Genomic DNA, 14,423 nt, shown 5'->3' on the forward strand with positions numbered 1-14,423 from the left:
GTTCCTACTTACGAGGAAGGTGGGACAGCATAGTTGACACTGGGATTAACTGTTCTGGAAAACGTGGTCCCAGTAGGCATACACGCTGGTACATTTTCCCCACCTACCAAATACAAAAGAATTATTTCATTTCCATGTTGCTCTTCAAAGTTCCACCTCATTCGTGCCTGTCATTCATCCTCTGGCCTCTTCCTGTCTCCATTTCTGTACAGAAAGGTGCTGAGTCTCTGCTCTCGGATACAAAAAGGGTGTGTTAGGAGAGGGAGCCATGGTACCTCAATGTCTTTTTTTTTTTTCACCTTAATTCTATTATGCCAACTCCACTGAACTTAATTAGAGTGAATACAGAATTACACAATTACCCTCTGTTCTATTCTTCAGATGTTATATTTTGATAAAATTTACGACATGCTGCTCTCCCCTTGAACACCAGATGAACACTAGAAATGGATGTGTGTTGACATAAAATCTGTTATAATTACAATTCAAGTATAGCTTACATAATGATAGTGTTAACATAAAATTATAGATGTGTAGAGACAACGTGGTCATGCATTTTTTAGTATAAGCACATGCTTAGACCAATATCTGTTAGCGGAATGAAGATGGAAGAGAATTTTGGTTAAGCCACAAAGGCTGTTTAAGGACTTGCAGATAGCTAAGGGGAACTCAAAGACCAGTAAGATAGTATTTCCCCTGCATTCAATTGCAAATTCAATTGCAAAGTGAAGGGAAGATGTGTAATTTCCCCTAAGGAAATTACAAGTATTTCCCCTGCCATGTTTTCAATTGCAAAGTGAAGGGAAGATGTGTAATTTCCCCTATGGAAATTACAAGACAAGTACATTTTTTCCCTTGAATACCTGGGTAAATGCTTAAATTCTAATGTATATCAGTGATGCAAATTTTCAACTGAGTTTGATAAATCATAAAATAATAATTATACATATATGTATACAAAACTGCATGGAACTAGACAGTTCAGAATTACTTCTAATTAAAGAGGTACCCTATGGCAACTAACTTAAACCTTACAAAATATGGTTCCAAGTACCCTATCAGAGTGAAAAGTAGGAGACGGAAAGGTTTCTTGTAAATGTTTGTAGTCATGGTGTCTTAACTAAAACTACTGTGTCACAAATACTATTAAAATAATTGTGACATTTTATTCACTTTTACTGCAAACAACAAAACAAACTATAGGTATTTTTTCATTTCAGGTAATTATTTTAGCTAACAGTTATTCAATGTTTTGAGAAGACAGAGTGCTAATTGCATGACTTCATTTTATCTTTAAAATAGCGCTTCCATGTCATTATTCTTAATATCTCCATTGTATTAAAGTGTATCTCTAGTTTAGACCTTTCTTCAGAACTGCAGACTTGTGTATCCAACTGTGTACTCAGCATCTCTACTTGGACGTCACGAAAACATCTCAAATCTTATACCTCCAAAACTGGTCTTTAATCCCCCAAACATGCTCTACCCCAAACTTTTTCCATCTTGGGTGACAGTAACCACACCTTTCCAGTTTCCCAGGCCCTAAATCTCGAATTCACCCTTGACTCCCTCTTCCTTTCCATTCTTGCATTCAATCTACCACGAAATGCTGTCACAACCTTCCCAATGTGCCACTTCTGAGAATTACCAGCCGCTAGCAGCCTGGTGCAGGCCACCAGCATAGACCTCGAGGATCCTGTAGTTGCCTCCCGAGATTCTCCCTGACTCCACTCTCTCCCCACATCCTCAAGGCCACAGATAGAGTTATGCTTTTCAAACAAGAGACAGTTCATGCCACACCTCGGCTAAAATCCTGCCCCTGGCTGCCTACATTTAGAGTAAAAGACACAATGCATGTGATGGCCTCCCAGGACTTACCCAATCCAACCCATCACATATCCGACCTCCAGCCCTCCTGCTGTCTCTTCCTCCCCACTGACTAAGTCAGCCAGGGTGGCCTCCTTGATATTCCTCCAAGCTGCCCGGCATATTTCTGCCTTAGAGTTTGGGGACTGGTTATTCTTGCTCCCAGGGAGTGGTCTCCCCATCATACATTCTGACAACTCCCTCACTTCAAGTCTTTGCTCAAATGTCAACTTATAAAATCCACCCTGACTACCCTATTTAAAATCGGAACCTACCTGTACACTCCTCCAGCACTCCCAACCCAAGCCTCTTCAGTGAGCTTCACATCCTTTTCCTTACCCCGTAGCGCCCGTCAACTTGTGACAAAGCACAGAATTTATTTATAACATCCGTTTCCACACGAGAGTGTAAGGAGGGAGAAAGCATGCAAGAAGGAGCACGCAGGCAAAGGCTCTTGTCTGATTTATTCATTGATACGTCCAAGCATAGAGAACAGGAAGATGCTTGATAAATAGTCCTGAAAAAGATACAGATGAGGAAACTAGTAGTGAAGCTCAGAAAGTTTAAGTAACTTCCTCAAGGTTCTAGAGCTAGAAGAGGGTCACAGTAGAATTCACACCTGGGGATGTCTAACTTCAAATCTCTTAGCCTCTCTGCTATCTTTTTTTTTTTCTTCTTTGCGGTACGCGGGCCTCTCACTGTTGCAGCCTCTCCCGTTGCGGAGCACAGGCTCCGGACGCGCAGGCTCAGCAGCCATGGCTCACAGGCCCAGCCGCTCCGCAGCATGTGGGATCTTCCCGGATCGGGTCACAAACTCTCAACCACTGCGCCACCAGGGAAGCCCCTCTCTGCTATCTTAAGTCCATGCAATTCAGGATTTGTTTTAATCAGTGCCATGGAAATTCTCACTCCACTGAATAGGATCACTAAAGTGTTCTCTGTCTAGATTTATATATATATTTTCCATTTAAACAAAGGAAACAGAAGAGGGGAATTCATCATGGGTTATTGCGGTAGTTTTACAGCAATTTTAGCAATAATGACATTTAAGTAATAGTGATATTTAACGATAGCATAATAATAATAAAATAATAGCTCTTAAATGTATTGAAGACGAATCGCATGCTAAACTCGGTGCTAAAATATATCCATGTATATTTTGTGCAAAATCCTTATGAATATTCTATCAGATGAGCTTTATGTGTAACTCCACCAGGCATACTTCTCTTATTCCGCTTTCAAAGATAAGGAAATTGATGAGAAGTGTGGTAACCGTTTGATCAAGATGAGACTGGTAATAAGTTGTGAGTATGAATTTAAATTCAGGTCTAACTCCAGAATTTGATTCTCAATCCATACATGAAAATTCTGATAATTCCTTTGATAAGGGTATGTTCTCTCCTGGAAAACATCCCCCATTATGTCTGCCTGCGCTCATACCTTCAGAACACAGTCAACTTTGAAACATGATAAAAATGTTTAAATAGTGTGCTTTAATAAATGGAAATATCTTCATCTAAACAATAACACAAAAAGGCAGGCTGAGCCCTCTGAAGTGGCTTCGCTGCTATCTTCCATCCAGAACAAGAGAAGGAATCAACAGCTGCAGAGTAAAGAAAGCATGAAACCCAGAGATGGAGGATTCTGTAAATGACCAATTACAAGACTATTAAGCCACACTTCCACAGCAAGAGGCAAAATATTCCATTAAACTGAAAATTTTTCTACCGCTAACTCCAAGGCCCACACAAACATTAATGTTGCATTTATTAGGATGTATTTCCCGTGCTCTATCAACTTGACTTTCAGCAACTGTATTAATACAGTCCTTTCGCTTTGCACATATATCTGAATGATGGATTCCATTACTGGAGTTTTGTAGAAAGAGTGGAGTGAATGAAGTAAAGTTTGGGAAGAGCCATCATAATCCATAATGATGGGCACTGAATCAGGACAAGAAGAAACCTCTCTTCTCATTTATTTGAATGAAAATTCTACTATATATTTATTGCCTCTGTACAGGGCCATCTGTTGAATAGTGGAAAACAAGCATCTTTCATTTGGAGGTAGGATTTGTGTGCTCAAGTTTCTATGGGCCTGCAGAATTAATCTTGTTTTAGAAATGAAATAAAATGTAATTTCTTACTGTAAGTAGATGTGGTTAAGCAACTGGCAACTTTGATGTCTTTAAATCACTGCAGTTTCAGGGTAGGCAAATCTATAATTATTTCAAGCACTTCTTTATTGGTGCAACAATTGAGCAGTGTACATAGTGGTCAACAACCTGGGCATTGTCAGACGACTCTAAGTTTGAATCTAGACTTTGCCACTCACCAGCTATGTGACTTTCAGCTATGAGAATCACTTTCTTCAGCTTTGCAGTGTGGATTATTATATGCCCTTTGCAGAACTACTGTAAGAACTAAATGCATATGGGCACAGTGGCTCATAGTAAGGGCTCAAATTAGTACTGTGGTCACTACTAGTAGTATTGAAAAGAAATTAGAACTTCTATTCTCATAAAGTGGGATATGTGTCCCTTTATCATTGTAATTTCGTATCATTTTACTTTTGACCTTATAATTTAATAGCTTGATCCAAGAAACATTTAGCAGTAAATATAATTGAAAGAAGATTACCTGTCAAACATGAAATACTGTAGCATCAAGTGTGCTGGCACAATACTCTTCTCAGATAATTAACCTGTAAAAATATGTTATTGTCTTCTTTTTAATTAAGCACATTGAACATATATATTTACTGTGCCAGTTGGCGAAAGGTCCATTAATTAATCAGTCTAACTATGTGTTGCATAAACGTCTTCTAAACATAATCGTATATGTATTTTATTTGTTGGGAAAATGTGTTTGAGATTGTTCTTTTCTGCCTATTTAAAGTAAAAGAGGGTGAGAAGTAGAGTTAGGCTTAATGTACTTTGTACTCCATTATGCCATGAAAATGCTTCTGTGCCCTGGAGACAACAACAAAAGATTTGCTTTAATGACAAGAATCAAGTATGTTCTAAAGCTTCCAGGTAGGAGGCGTATAGGTTGCAGTTTATATCAGAAGTCTTTGCTCTCTCTCTCAACTGCGTCTAGATGGGAAAGATGTGGTCACAAATGCTTCAAGGTGATATAGTAAATGTTGGAAAAGAGGGGGGTAGGAGGCAGAGTTTTGAATATCTCAAACCTGAGCTAGAAGGATTTTATTTAAAGAAAATAGCGGATATTATTTTTCACTTAAGGAATGCCACTCAGCAAACCTGACATTAATGTAGGAAATTAGCTCTTTTAGCTATGATGCTTTCAAATGCACATTACTGAAAACAAATTCAAAATAGTCAAAGGAAATTTAAAAACAAAAACCAAACAACAACAACCACCTCAACAAACAAGTACTAGAAATTCAGGGATGCAGCCATATTCAGATACAGTTGGATCTGCAAGTTCCAGAGTATCAGCAGGGTTCCAGCTCTCTCTCCATCGCTCAGCCCTGCTTACCTCTGCAAGACTTTATTTTACAGAAAGTCTCTTCTTGTGCTGGATGGTCACTGGGAGTCCCAGAGTCATATCTCCCCAGCTTAGAAATTCCAGAGAGAAAAGACAATTCTTCCATTTTTCTCTGAGAGAAAAGTCCTGGGGAGGAGTCTGATAGACTCAGCCGAGGTCAGATGCCTACCCATGAGCCAATCACCTGCTTTACTGGAGTTCAGTCCCTGGGCGACTCATCCCCGGGGCCCGTGAGGAGGCAGGATGGCATTATCTGGCAGTTCTCCAAGAAAAGCCTGCTGTTTTTGTAAGATGAAAGGGGAGAGGACATGGATAATGAAACCTGTATCTGCTTCTGTAAAATCCACAGAATCTTACTCCCTGCCCTGTGTCGATGACCATGCAGTAAGCTGACCCAGGAGGTCATTTTGCCCACAACAGTCTTTATATATATGACTAAGGAACACACTGGTAAAAGAATATGGAAGAAAGTCTGAGTATGACAAGTCAGCTAGACTGGTATTAACTAAAAAAGCTGTGTGAAAATATCCTGAAAAAGTTGCCCCCAACTCACTCAAAGTCCAAAGTTGGAGCTGGAAATACAATGTCATGGAGTTTGGATAAGAACAGGTTTTCTCCAAGCTGAACTATGACACAGAGATTAGAGACTTCTAGAAACTATACTTTTTCAAAGAAAAAACATCACACGAGAAAAATGAGGCCTAGAAAAATTAAATGACTTAAGCTAATTAATGGCAGGACTGAGACTAGAGTATACTTTGTGTAATTGGCTATGGTCTTTTTGTTTGTTTGTTTGTTATCACTTCAGAACGAGACAAACTTAAAGAAAGGAAACACAACCAAAACTCAGTGGTTGGAAAAGAGACGGATGTGAACGCCATCTTGTTTCTTACGTATAAAAAGTTACCCCTCACAGTGTTTTGGAGGAGAAAACGCTGGCTCTTCCCAACGTTGGTTACATACACAAAGATTCCAAAGACAAGACAAGTGCTTTGCAAACAAAGTAACTAGAACCAGCTCAGGCTTCCCCGCGCCAGGTCCTACGTTCCACGGTCAGAACCACCAACTGTATCCCCCCGGGTAACAAGGTGATTCAGAAAAGCTGGCGCCTTCAGAGAAGGGAGAAAACTTAGCCGGGAAGAGAGTCAAGAGGAAACTTGCTCAGCTTCTTGCTGGGGTCTGAAACGATCCCAATAGAGTCCTTAAACCCCTCAGGTTTCCCCAATCAAGCACCCACGCCTCCAACCTGGGCCACCCCAGATCTGACTATCAGACGACAGAAGTCTGCGGACGCACGGAGAGCTGACCACCCCACGAGAGGGACCTACGCGCGGCCGCGCCCACTCACCTGCCGCTCCGCGGGAGACGGGAGACCTGCCCCGGGTCCAAGTCCTGGGCGTGGCAGACTCGCCCCTCTCCGGGCCCGACTCCAGCTCACCTCGGCGCCGCCCGCCTGGGCGCCGCCATCTTGACCACAAAGGGGGCCTCGCGCCGGAGGCCCCTGAGCGGGCGCCCTGAGCGGAGCCGGAGCGCCGGGGAGGCCCAGGTCGGCGCCCTACGTCCCCCGCGCGCTCGCGCCCCGTCCACGAGCGACGAGAGTCCCGCACGCAGCGCCCGACCCAGGCTTCCGCGGAACCGGCGCCCCGCGCAGCCCGCACCGCGGCTAAGGCGGCGCCGAGGGCGGCCCGGGCGGAAGAGCGGGCGCGGGGCACGCGCTCGGTAACCTGGCAACGCGGCGCAACCCGGCGTCTTCGGCGAACCCCAGCCCTCCACCGCGAGGAAGCACGGACCCCCGCACCCGCCGCCCAGCCCGCGCCGCCCCTCGGTCGCTCCGCCCGCCGCTGCCCGCTGGCTATGGTCTTTTAAATCCGTGATACAACGTCTATATGTAACAAATCTGTTAAACCCTAAATGTTTATGATATTCAAGTAATCCATTATCTGAATTATTCTTGAAGATAAAACATCCAAAGACTTCTTAATTGTATGGGTATACATACATAAAATACACGTGGAGGTAACTTCAAATACAGTATGTGCCTGTCTCTATTCCTTCCCTCTCCGCTCTTCTAAAAAATGCCCCTTTAAAAATTGCTCACTCACCATCTATTAGGTAAATTTGCTGAAACACAGTAAATGTGGAGACAGAAATTGTTATAGAGACTATTCCAAATGGCACTGACACCTGTATTTATGAAATTTTTAAAAGGGTAAGTTAGAGTTGTTTTTTTTTTAAAAAAAAAAAATCCCACTATAGTAACACCACATCATCCTAGGTGCCCAGTTCTATCCAATTACATAAGATGGAGAAAGAGAGAGAGATAGAAACAGAGAGAGAGAGAGAGAGGAGAAAGAGAAAGAAGAAAGGAAGAAAACCAACTACTTATGTATAAAATGTTGCTCCCAAAGTTTGAGATTATACTCAAGCATCAATGAACAGAAAGAAAACACTTACAAATTTACAAATGTATTTCATTTATGGTATGAGGGACACAGGTTTAGATTTGCAACACGCTCCCACAAGGGTCAAATTGACCACTTTTTTCTATCTAGTTGCTCTTGAGAGAACAAAACAATTGAAACAGATGCCATTCAATTCCAAGTCTATAGCTTAGACCATGTCACTGCACATGAAATATTGTTCATTCAGAGTCAGCACATAGCAAGAGTAATTTATACTCTCAGAGTATTTGCTCTCAAGTCAATAGCAGCGAAGCCTTGACTAAAAACGTTCCCATTACTTTCCATTGTAATATATCTTACTTATAGCCCATGAAACAGTGGTCAGGGGAGATTTATTCTTTGGACACCATATTATATAATCTCTCCACTTTAAGCCATCCCCCACTCGGCGATTATTTTTTAAATATGTTACTCGTAGTCAATATTAATTTACATTTAATCTTTCTTAGCATTATGAGTATTATTTTGTACAGGCTCAGAAACAAATCTCCCGAAATTCCTCCCTGATGCTCCCTTCAGGCTGAAAATGCATTGCAGTGTGGCTGCAGTGACTTAATTCTAGTTGGCAGAGCCCTGGCCACACACTAATTTCATTAGCCTCAAACTCCTGGATTTGAAAGATCCACTGAATATGATTCCTGTCCTCTGACACGTCACTTACTAACCAATTCAGTGTGCATACAGAGGAGAGAAAGGACTTGCTCAGCTCTGGCCCACCGGCAGGCAGATGAGAATTCCCAGTCAGAGACACTGTTTACATCTGAGTGGTCGTTCTTGCCCGGGTCCTCATTTTCAGGAAGGAACTTCAATCCAGGCTTTGCCGGCAGCTGCAGCATTTGTTACATCCATTACTAGCTCCTTCTTCCTTCCTGCCCCCCAGTGCTTAGCATCCCCCATTTCAGTCACTAAGTCTTCCTTCCCCCAGCCTAGAAGCTTACCTCACCATAACTTTTTATCTCAAATGATAGGTTTGGCACATTCCCCACAGCAACCCACAGGGACTGGGGAAAAGAAAACTCAGATCTCTGGAGAGCTAAGAATTCAACCATTTAGAGAAGTTTCTTTTATACAGGACAGTCTTCATTGAGCTGAACCCTGCAATCCCAGAGAAGATTCACCTACCCGTTCTTTTCCTCTTTCCCTAAAGTGACTGTGTCTTTGAACAATGGGTCTGTGTTCCACTATTCTCTCTATTCATTTTGCAGGTTTACAGAGGCTGGGAAACTGGGGACTGGACTTACATGCCAGGAGCTTCTAAGATCACACGCAAAAATAAGGCTGCGGGAAGAGATTGTTGGAATCTATCTCTGTATATTTGAACATGGGCAGTGGTTAACCAGGATGCTCACACCAAAGCTTATATCCAGCTTGCAGCACAAGCTACAAGTTGGTGCATCCCTCCTACTACCAGCCTCTTCTCAATAAATGCAGGTGAAAACTGGGGGCTCTTTTCCCTCAGCTGTTCAATCCAACATGAATAGCTGCAATTTGCAAATTAGAGGAAAATGACAGAGTTTTCTCTGAATGGTTTTGGTCCCAACCCACACTGCTAATGCTGGCATTCAGTTCCTTTCCTTCCCAGCCCAGGGAACGGGGGAACTAAGCATAAGGCAAGCGTTCTCTTTTCTTGCAAGTGCCTCAGATCCACACACCAGAGAAGGAATCAGCTCCCCCTGGAATCTTTTTCAGCAAACACAATCCTTCAGCCTAGTCTGCAAGCTCTCTCTTGACTTTAAGATTTCACTCTTTTTTCGACAGGCAGGCCCATCTGCAAGCTCCCAAGCTCCAAGTGAAGGCACCAAAATAATTTTTAAAATGTCAAACAGCAAATGTGCCTTCAACCCCCAGAGCTCCAGTAAAAACACGGTGAGTTGCGCCTGTGGTTCTCAGGTGACTTCTGGCCTCATCCTCCCTGCAGCGCTGCCTCCTCAGGTTCTCTAGGTTAAGCTCAGAGGTAAAGGAAGTGCTTCTGGGTTTTGCTTACAACAGCCCAGGCTCTTCCTGAAAGCAGTACCTCAAAGTGAAGGCTGCCCAGAAGCACTTTTGGCCTTGCAAACATCTAGAGGTGACATACTCAACAGGTGCTAGGGATGCTCAGAGGCTCAGAGGGGCCATACCAGGCTGCAGCTTTAGACAGACACCCCTCCTTCTGGCACAAACACAAACTTCATACCCCTGGGTGCTGATGTAGTGACAGCTTGAATCTCACAAGGAGTCCCCTCCAGAAACCCAACATGCTTCAGGAAAGGCACTTGAGAGGGAGCCAACTTTTTAGCTACGGGGAGCATAAGGGTCAGCCAGAACACCTGGAGAAGGGACTAACTGAGCTTGGGTCCTACCAGGCAGGGAGAGAGCTGTGCATTAGGAAAGGATCACTTCAAGACAGAGATGAACAAAAAACTTGGAGATAGGGGTAGAGAAGGAAAAGAGAGGCAGAAATTGAAAGGGAGAACATAAAAACAGAGAGACCAAAAAAAAAAAAAAAAAAGCAGGGAGAAAGAGACACAAGGAGAGAGACACACAGGAAGAAAGACAGAGAAACAAGAGAACCCATAGTCACGCATACCCTGAAACTCAATTTCTTCATACAGAAGCCATCCATCTATACCCAGGGCGGCACAGGAGCCGTGGGGCCGAGGCTGCGGGAGCAGGCGGTGAGAGAGCACTGCAGCACCGCCCACGGCTCAGCTGGCTCGATCCGCCGACCTCGCATCTTCCGCCGTTGCCCGCCTGCACCCGGAGCTAGAGGACCGCCCGGCCTTGCTCAGCGCACCCTACTGCCTCCTTCCAGGCGCCTTCTTGTCTGGCTCTGAGAATCGCCCTCAAAACCCAGGACTGGGGTTGGGGGCTGCGTTAGGGAGGTCGTGGGAAAGGATGGGCACAGGGTGGGTGCAGAAAAAGCGACTGTGTTTCGCAGTTAGCATGAGCTCACCTCCGGGCTCTGAGCTGGCAGGAGTAGAAAGCTGATCGCCCGGCTCCTGCCAGTGGCCGGATCGCAAAGGCAGTTTAGACGGTGCAAACAACTGCCCAGAGCAAATCACCTGGGGGCACGTCTGCGGGTGGCTTCTCCCCGCTTGAGGACAGTCCCCACGCCTTCCGCCCCATGCCCTCGCAGAGACAGGTTACAGGTCGGGAAATCCAACCCGAGCGAAATGGGCAATTCACGTCCAAATGTAGGTGAAGAACTAGCCTTCGGTTTAAGAACTGCCTCCCTAAGCTCTTCTCGAAATTTTCCAAGGGAGCTGCAGCTTGTCGGGCGGCTTGGGGCAGGGAAGCTGGGGAGTTGAGAAATGCCTAGTTTCTAGGCGTCTTCTCATCTTTCATATTCCTTGCGCCTAAGTGGCTCTCATAGGAGTCCGGCACTTTTACAAGCCTGTTTTGGAACCATATTTCACTCTAATGCAAACCCATTTAAATCATCCCCTTGTTTTTCGGAGACTGTTTCTTGTCAATGGGGCCATAAATCCAGAAAGTCAAGCCGAATGGAGTGGAGCGCGGACAGGGGAGAGGTGGAAGGGAAATGAATCAAACAGGGAAAGTACCTCCTCGGGTGAGGTGGGAGGGATTCGGCAGGATCTCCAGGGTGGAAATGAGCGAAGGCTGACCAGACCCCGCACCCCTGGAGTCCAAGCCAGCCTTCAGGAAAAAGAGCGCGGGGAGCTACGGCGCGCTCTGCCCCGGAGGGAGCGCCCCCCTACCTGGAAAAGCCTCAGGATGTTGGCTACCATGATGGAGACCGAACTCCCCGAAGCCCCAATCACTCCAACTACTTTCTCGGACTTGACGAAAACCGGAGGCTCGCCGTTGGTGCAGCGCACTTCGGAGGTGTCCTTCTGGATGAGCGCCTGGACGAAAGTGAGCGACTGTTCGAGCGCATAAGTGTCCCTGGAACAAGTGTCCAGGATCCGCGCTCCCAGCGTCACGTTGGGCAGCAGGTTGGGATCCCTGTTGATCTGGTCCAGGGCGTAGAGCATCGCTTCCAGCCTGTGGATCCCGTTCTCCCTCTTGATGTCGCCACAGGGCACTCCGCTGGGACCCTTCGCGTGCACCGTGAACAGCCCCCCGAGGGTGACGTCCCCCTCGATCCGAATGGAGTGCGGGGCGTACATCTCCTGGCCGCGCGCCGCCGCCGCCAGCGCGCACAGAAGCACCTCCAGCGCGCAGCAGGGAAAGTTCATCAAAGTCAGGGCGCGGAGCAGCTTCCCCAGCTGGACCATGCTGCTCCCGCGGCTGCGGTGGTGGCGGCGGCACTCGAGGGGACGGTGGCGGGCTCGCCGGAGTCCTGGCCCCTTGGGGTGAGCTCCTCCGGGGAAGCCCAGGGTCTCCTGCGGGCGAGGAGGGTAGGGGCACCCGGGGAAGGGCAGCCGGCGAGGGTGGGGGGCCCCGCGGCGCCTGCCAGCTTGGGGCGCCGTGCGCTCTTGGGTTCCCCGGCCAGCGCGCCGCGCTCAAGCTCGCGCTCGGTGGCTTGCAGCTCGAGCTCTCCAACAGCCCAGCACTGGGGAGAGAGCGAGGATGGCTATCGCTTTAAACGCGCGTTCGGCTCCCTCTCCTCCTCGGCCCACTCCCTCCCACCCTCGCTCGCTCTCAGGCTCTCCCCACCCTTCCCAGCGCCCACCCTTCCCACGGTTTTGCATCATCACGCAGGGAGGGGCTGCGTGCTGAGGTAAAGGGGGAGGGAAAGGGTGGGCGGCTGTGGGGGGGGGTAGTAACTCCGATTGGGAGTTTCGAGGTCCCCAGGGAATCTGGGGATTGCAGGTCGCAGTCGAAGGCTGAGCTCCTGCTTCGGTCTCACTGTAGAAGCCGCTCGCTCGCCCGCCTGCACCCACACGCACATTCTAGGCACAGGGTGGCATCAGCCCCGGACAGGGCGGTTCTAGCTGGGGCTGACTGCTTCCAACCCTGAGGTCCGGAGCCGGGGCTGTCAGCGCCGGGAGAATGCGAGGTAGTCGAAGGTGATGCCGCCAAGCATGAAGGGTAGTAGGGAGACCCCAGTCTCTACTGCTAATTCGTCTGTGCCAGTTTTTCCTAAGAAAAACACACATACACACAGGAGCCTGATCTATGACCTAAAGAACCTTTACGCAGAGACTTCTCCGGGGCCAGGCACAGGGCTAGCCTGTAGGGAAAGACGCCAACAAGAAATGCTGGGAATGGAAATGCATCTTTGGTCTTCAGGGGTTACTGTGGCCGGAGCCGTATGAAGTAACCCTGGTCTCCAGTAAATCTGTGGCGGATTCGCTCCTTTTCTTCCTTTCATCGCAAGAGATGGAACAACTGAGAACTCTGCAGAGCGCACTTTCTTCTCTGGCGCTGACAGGTGTAAGGCTCCCTCCTACCCATTTCCAGAGGTGCTTTTGGGCTGATGTCAGGTTTCTTCGGGCAGGAAATAGCAAGAAAGAGGTGACAGTAGGAGGAGCAGACAGAAATCTCCCCATCGATCCAGTGATCCATTCTTTTTTTTTTTTTCTGGCTGAAGATTTGGGGGGGGCTGGGGAGTGGAATCAGGATGCCAGAGCAGGTTGTAGTGCAGTTAGGAAGCTGTTTTTCAAAGGTGTCCCCTCCTGCAGGTCCAGCCCAAACTTGGCCCATTAAAGCAACAAGTGGCCCTAGTTCCTACACAAGGAAGGGCAATGTATCTGCCCTTGGTGCCCACGTGTACTGCTTATGGTGGTCTCTACTCTTGCTGAGCCTTTCTGTTGGAGTGCAGCGAAACTGTCTTATACAGAATTGAGGGCGCAGAGAAAACCAAAACAAGACTATACTTTCTGTTGTAATGTTAGTGTACTAAAGAAAAATGTCCTTGCACATAAACAAAACAACACACACACACACCTAAAACGTCAGAAGTTGGGAAGTTGGTTGTCTCTTCCACCAACCACCTGTATGACCTTGGCACTTCTGTTCCTGTGCCTGAGTTTTACTTTGCCCATCTGTAAAATGATGAAATTGAATTGAATGTTTTACAGGTTAACTTTTAACTTTCAAATCCTCTGTTGAAATAGGCCATGCACCTTTGGCCATGGTGTTCTTTTTAGACCAATATCCTTTGTTGCTTTATGTGTAGGGCACCCGTTTTTTGATACCCAAACAACACTTCAAACATTTCCTGGTACAGAGGATTTTTTTTTTTTTCTTGTTGACCACCCATTTATCTTCCTTCTAGGGAGAGTCCAGTCCATCATTTTCTTTTCAGACATGCCCCTCCTCCAGGTTTCAATACTTAAGGTTTGAGGAGGAAAAAAACCTTCTGGCTACAGTGTTCAAGGAAGGGAATAGAGGCTAACAAGAGCTAGGCAGGGCTAATCCCTGGACTTCTGCTGGAGTAACGAGGTTGATGACATAGGCTTACCACTGTCCAATAGACAATCCGTGCCGGAGTTAAAAGAAAAAGGAGCCTCCTTCCTCTAAATGCTTTATGTATATCTTTGGACAATGTTACACTATTTGATTTTGTAAACACATACCATTTTACTGCCATCTTCAAGAAAAGTGATGTAAAAGCTATGCGAAGCTACCCCTGTATACAATGTGATCATCCATCACTCATAGATGTGATGCCCTGCTATATAAGTGCACACCTCGTGCA

At 46.4% G+C, this 14,423-nt stretch overlaps 1 protein-coding gene across 1 annotated transcript in view; it reads right to left on the reverse strand.

The window, feature by feature from the left end:
- LOC149743908 (uncharacterized) overlaps positions 1 to 8,673 on the reverse strand; it is a 114,046-nt gene extending 105,373 nt beyond the window's left edge. Inside the window, exons 1-3 of the mRNA XM_089906046.1 lie at positions 8,596 to 8,673; positions 6,724 to 7,234; positions 13 to 103 (exon numbers count right to left, since the gene is read on the reverse strand). Of these exons, the coding sequence (XP_089762172.1) occupies positions 13 to 103; positions 6,724 to 7,234; positions 8,596 to 8,673 (680 nt within the window). The remainder of the gene's footprint in view (positions 1 to 12; positions 104 to 6,723; positions 7,235 to 8,595) is intronic.
- Between the last annotated feature and the right edge of the window lie 5,750 nt (positions 8,674 to 14,423).

The sequence above is a fragment of the Delphinapterus leucas genome, unplaced genomic scaffold (assembly GCF_059928025.1).
Source record: "Delphinapterus leucas isolate spDelLeu-1000000601 "Yukka" unplaced genomic scaffold, BTC_Dleu_Yukka2 spDelLeu_asBTCV2_sq57, whole genome shotgun sequence".
Taxonomy (NCBI): Eukaryota; Metazoa; Chordata; class Mammalia; order Artiodactyla; family Monodontidae; genus Delphinapterus; species Delphinapterus leucas.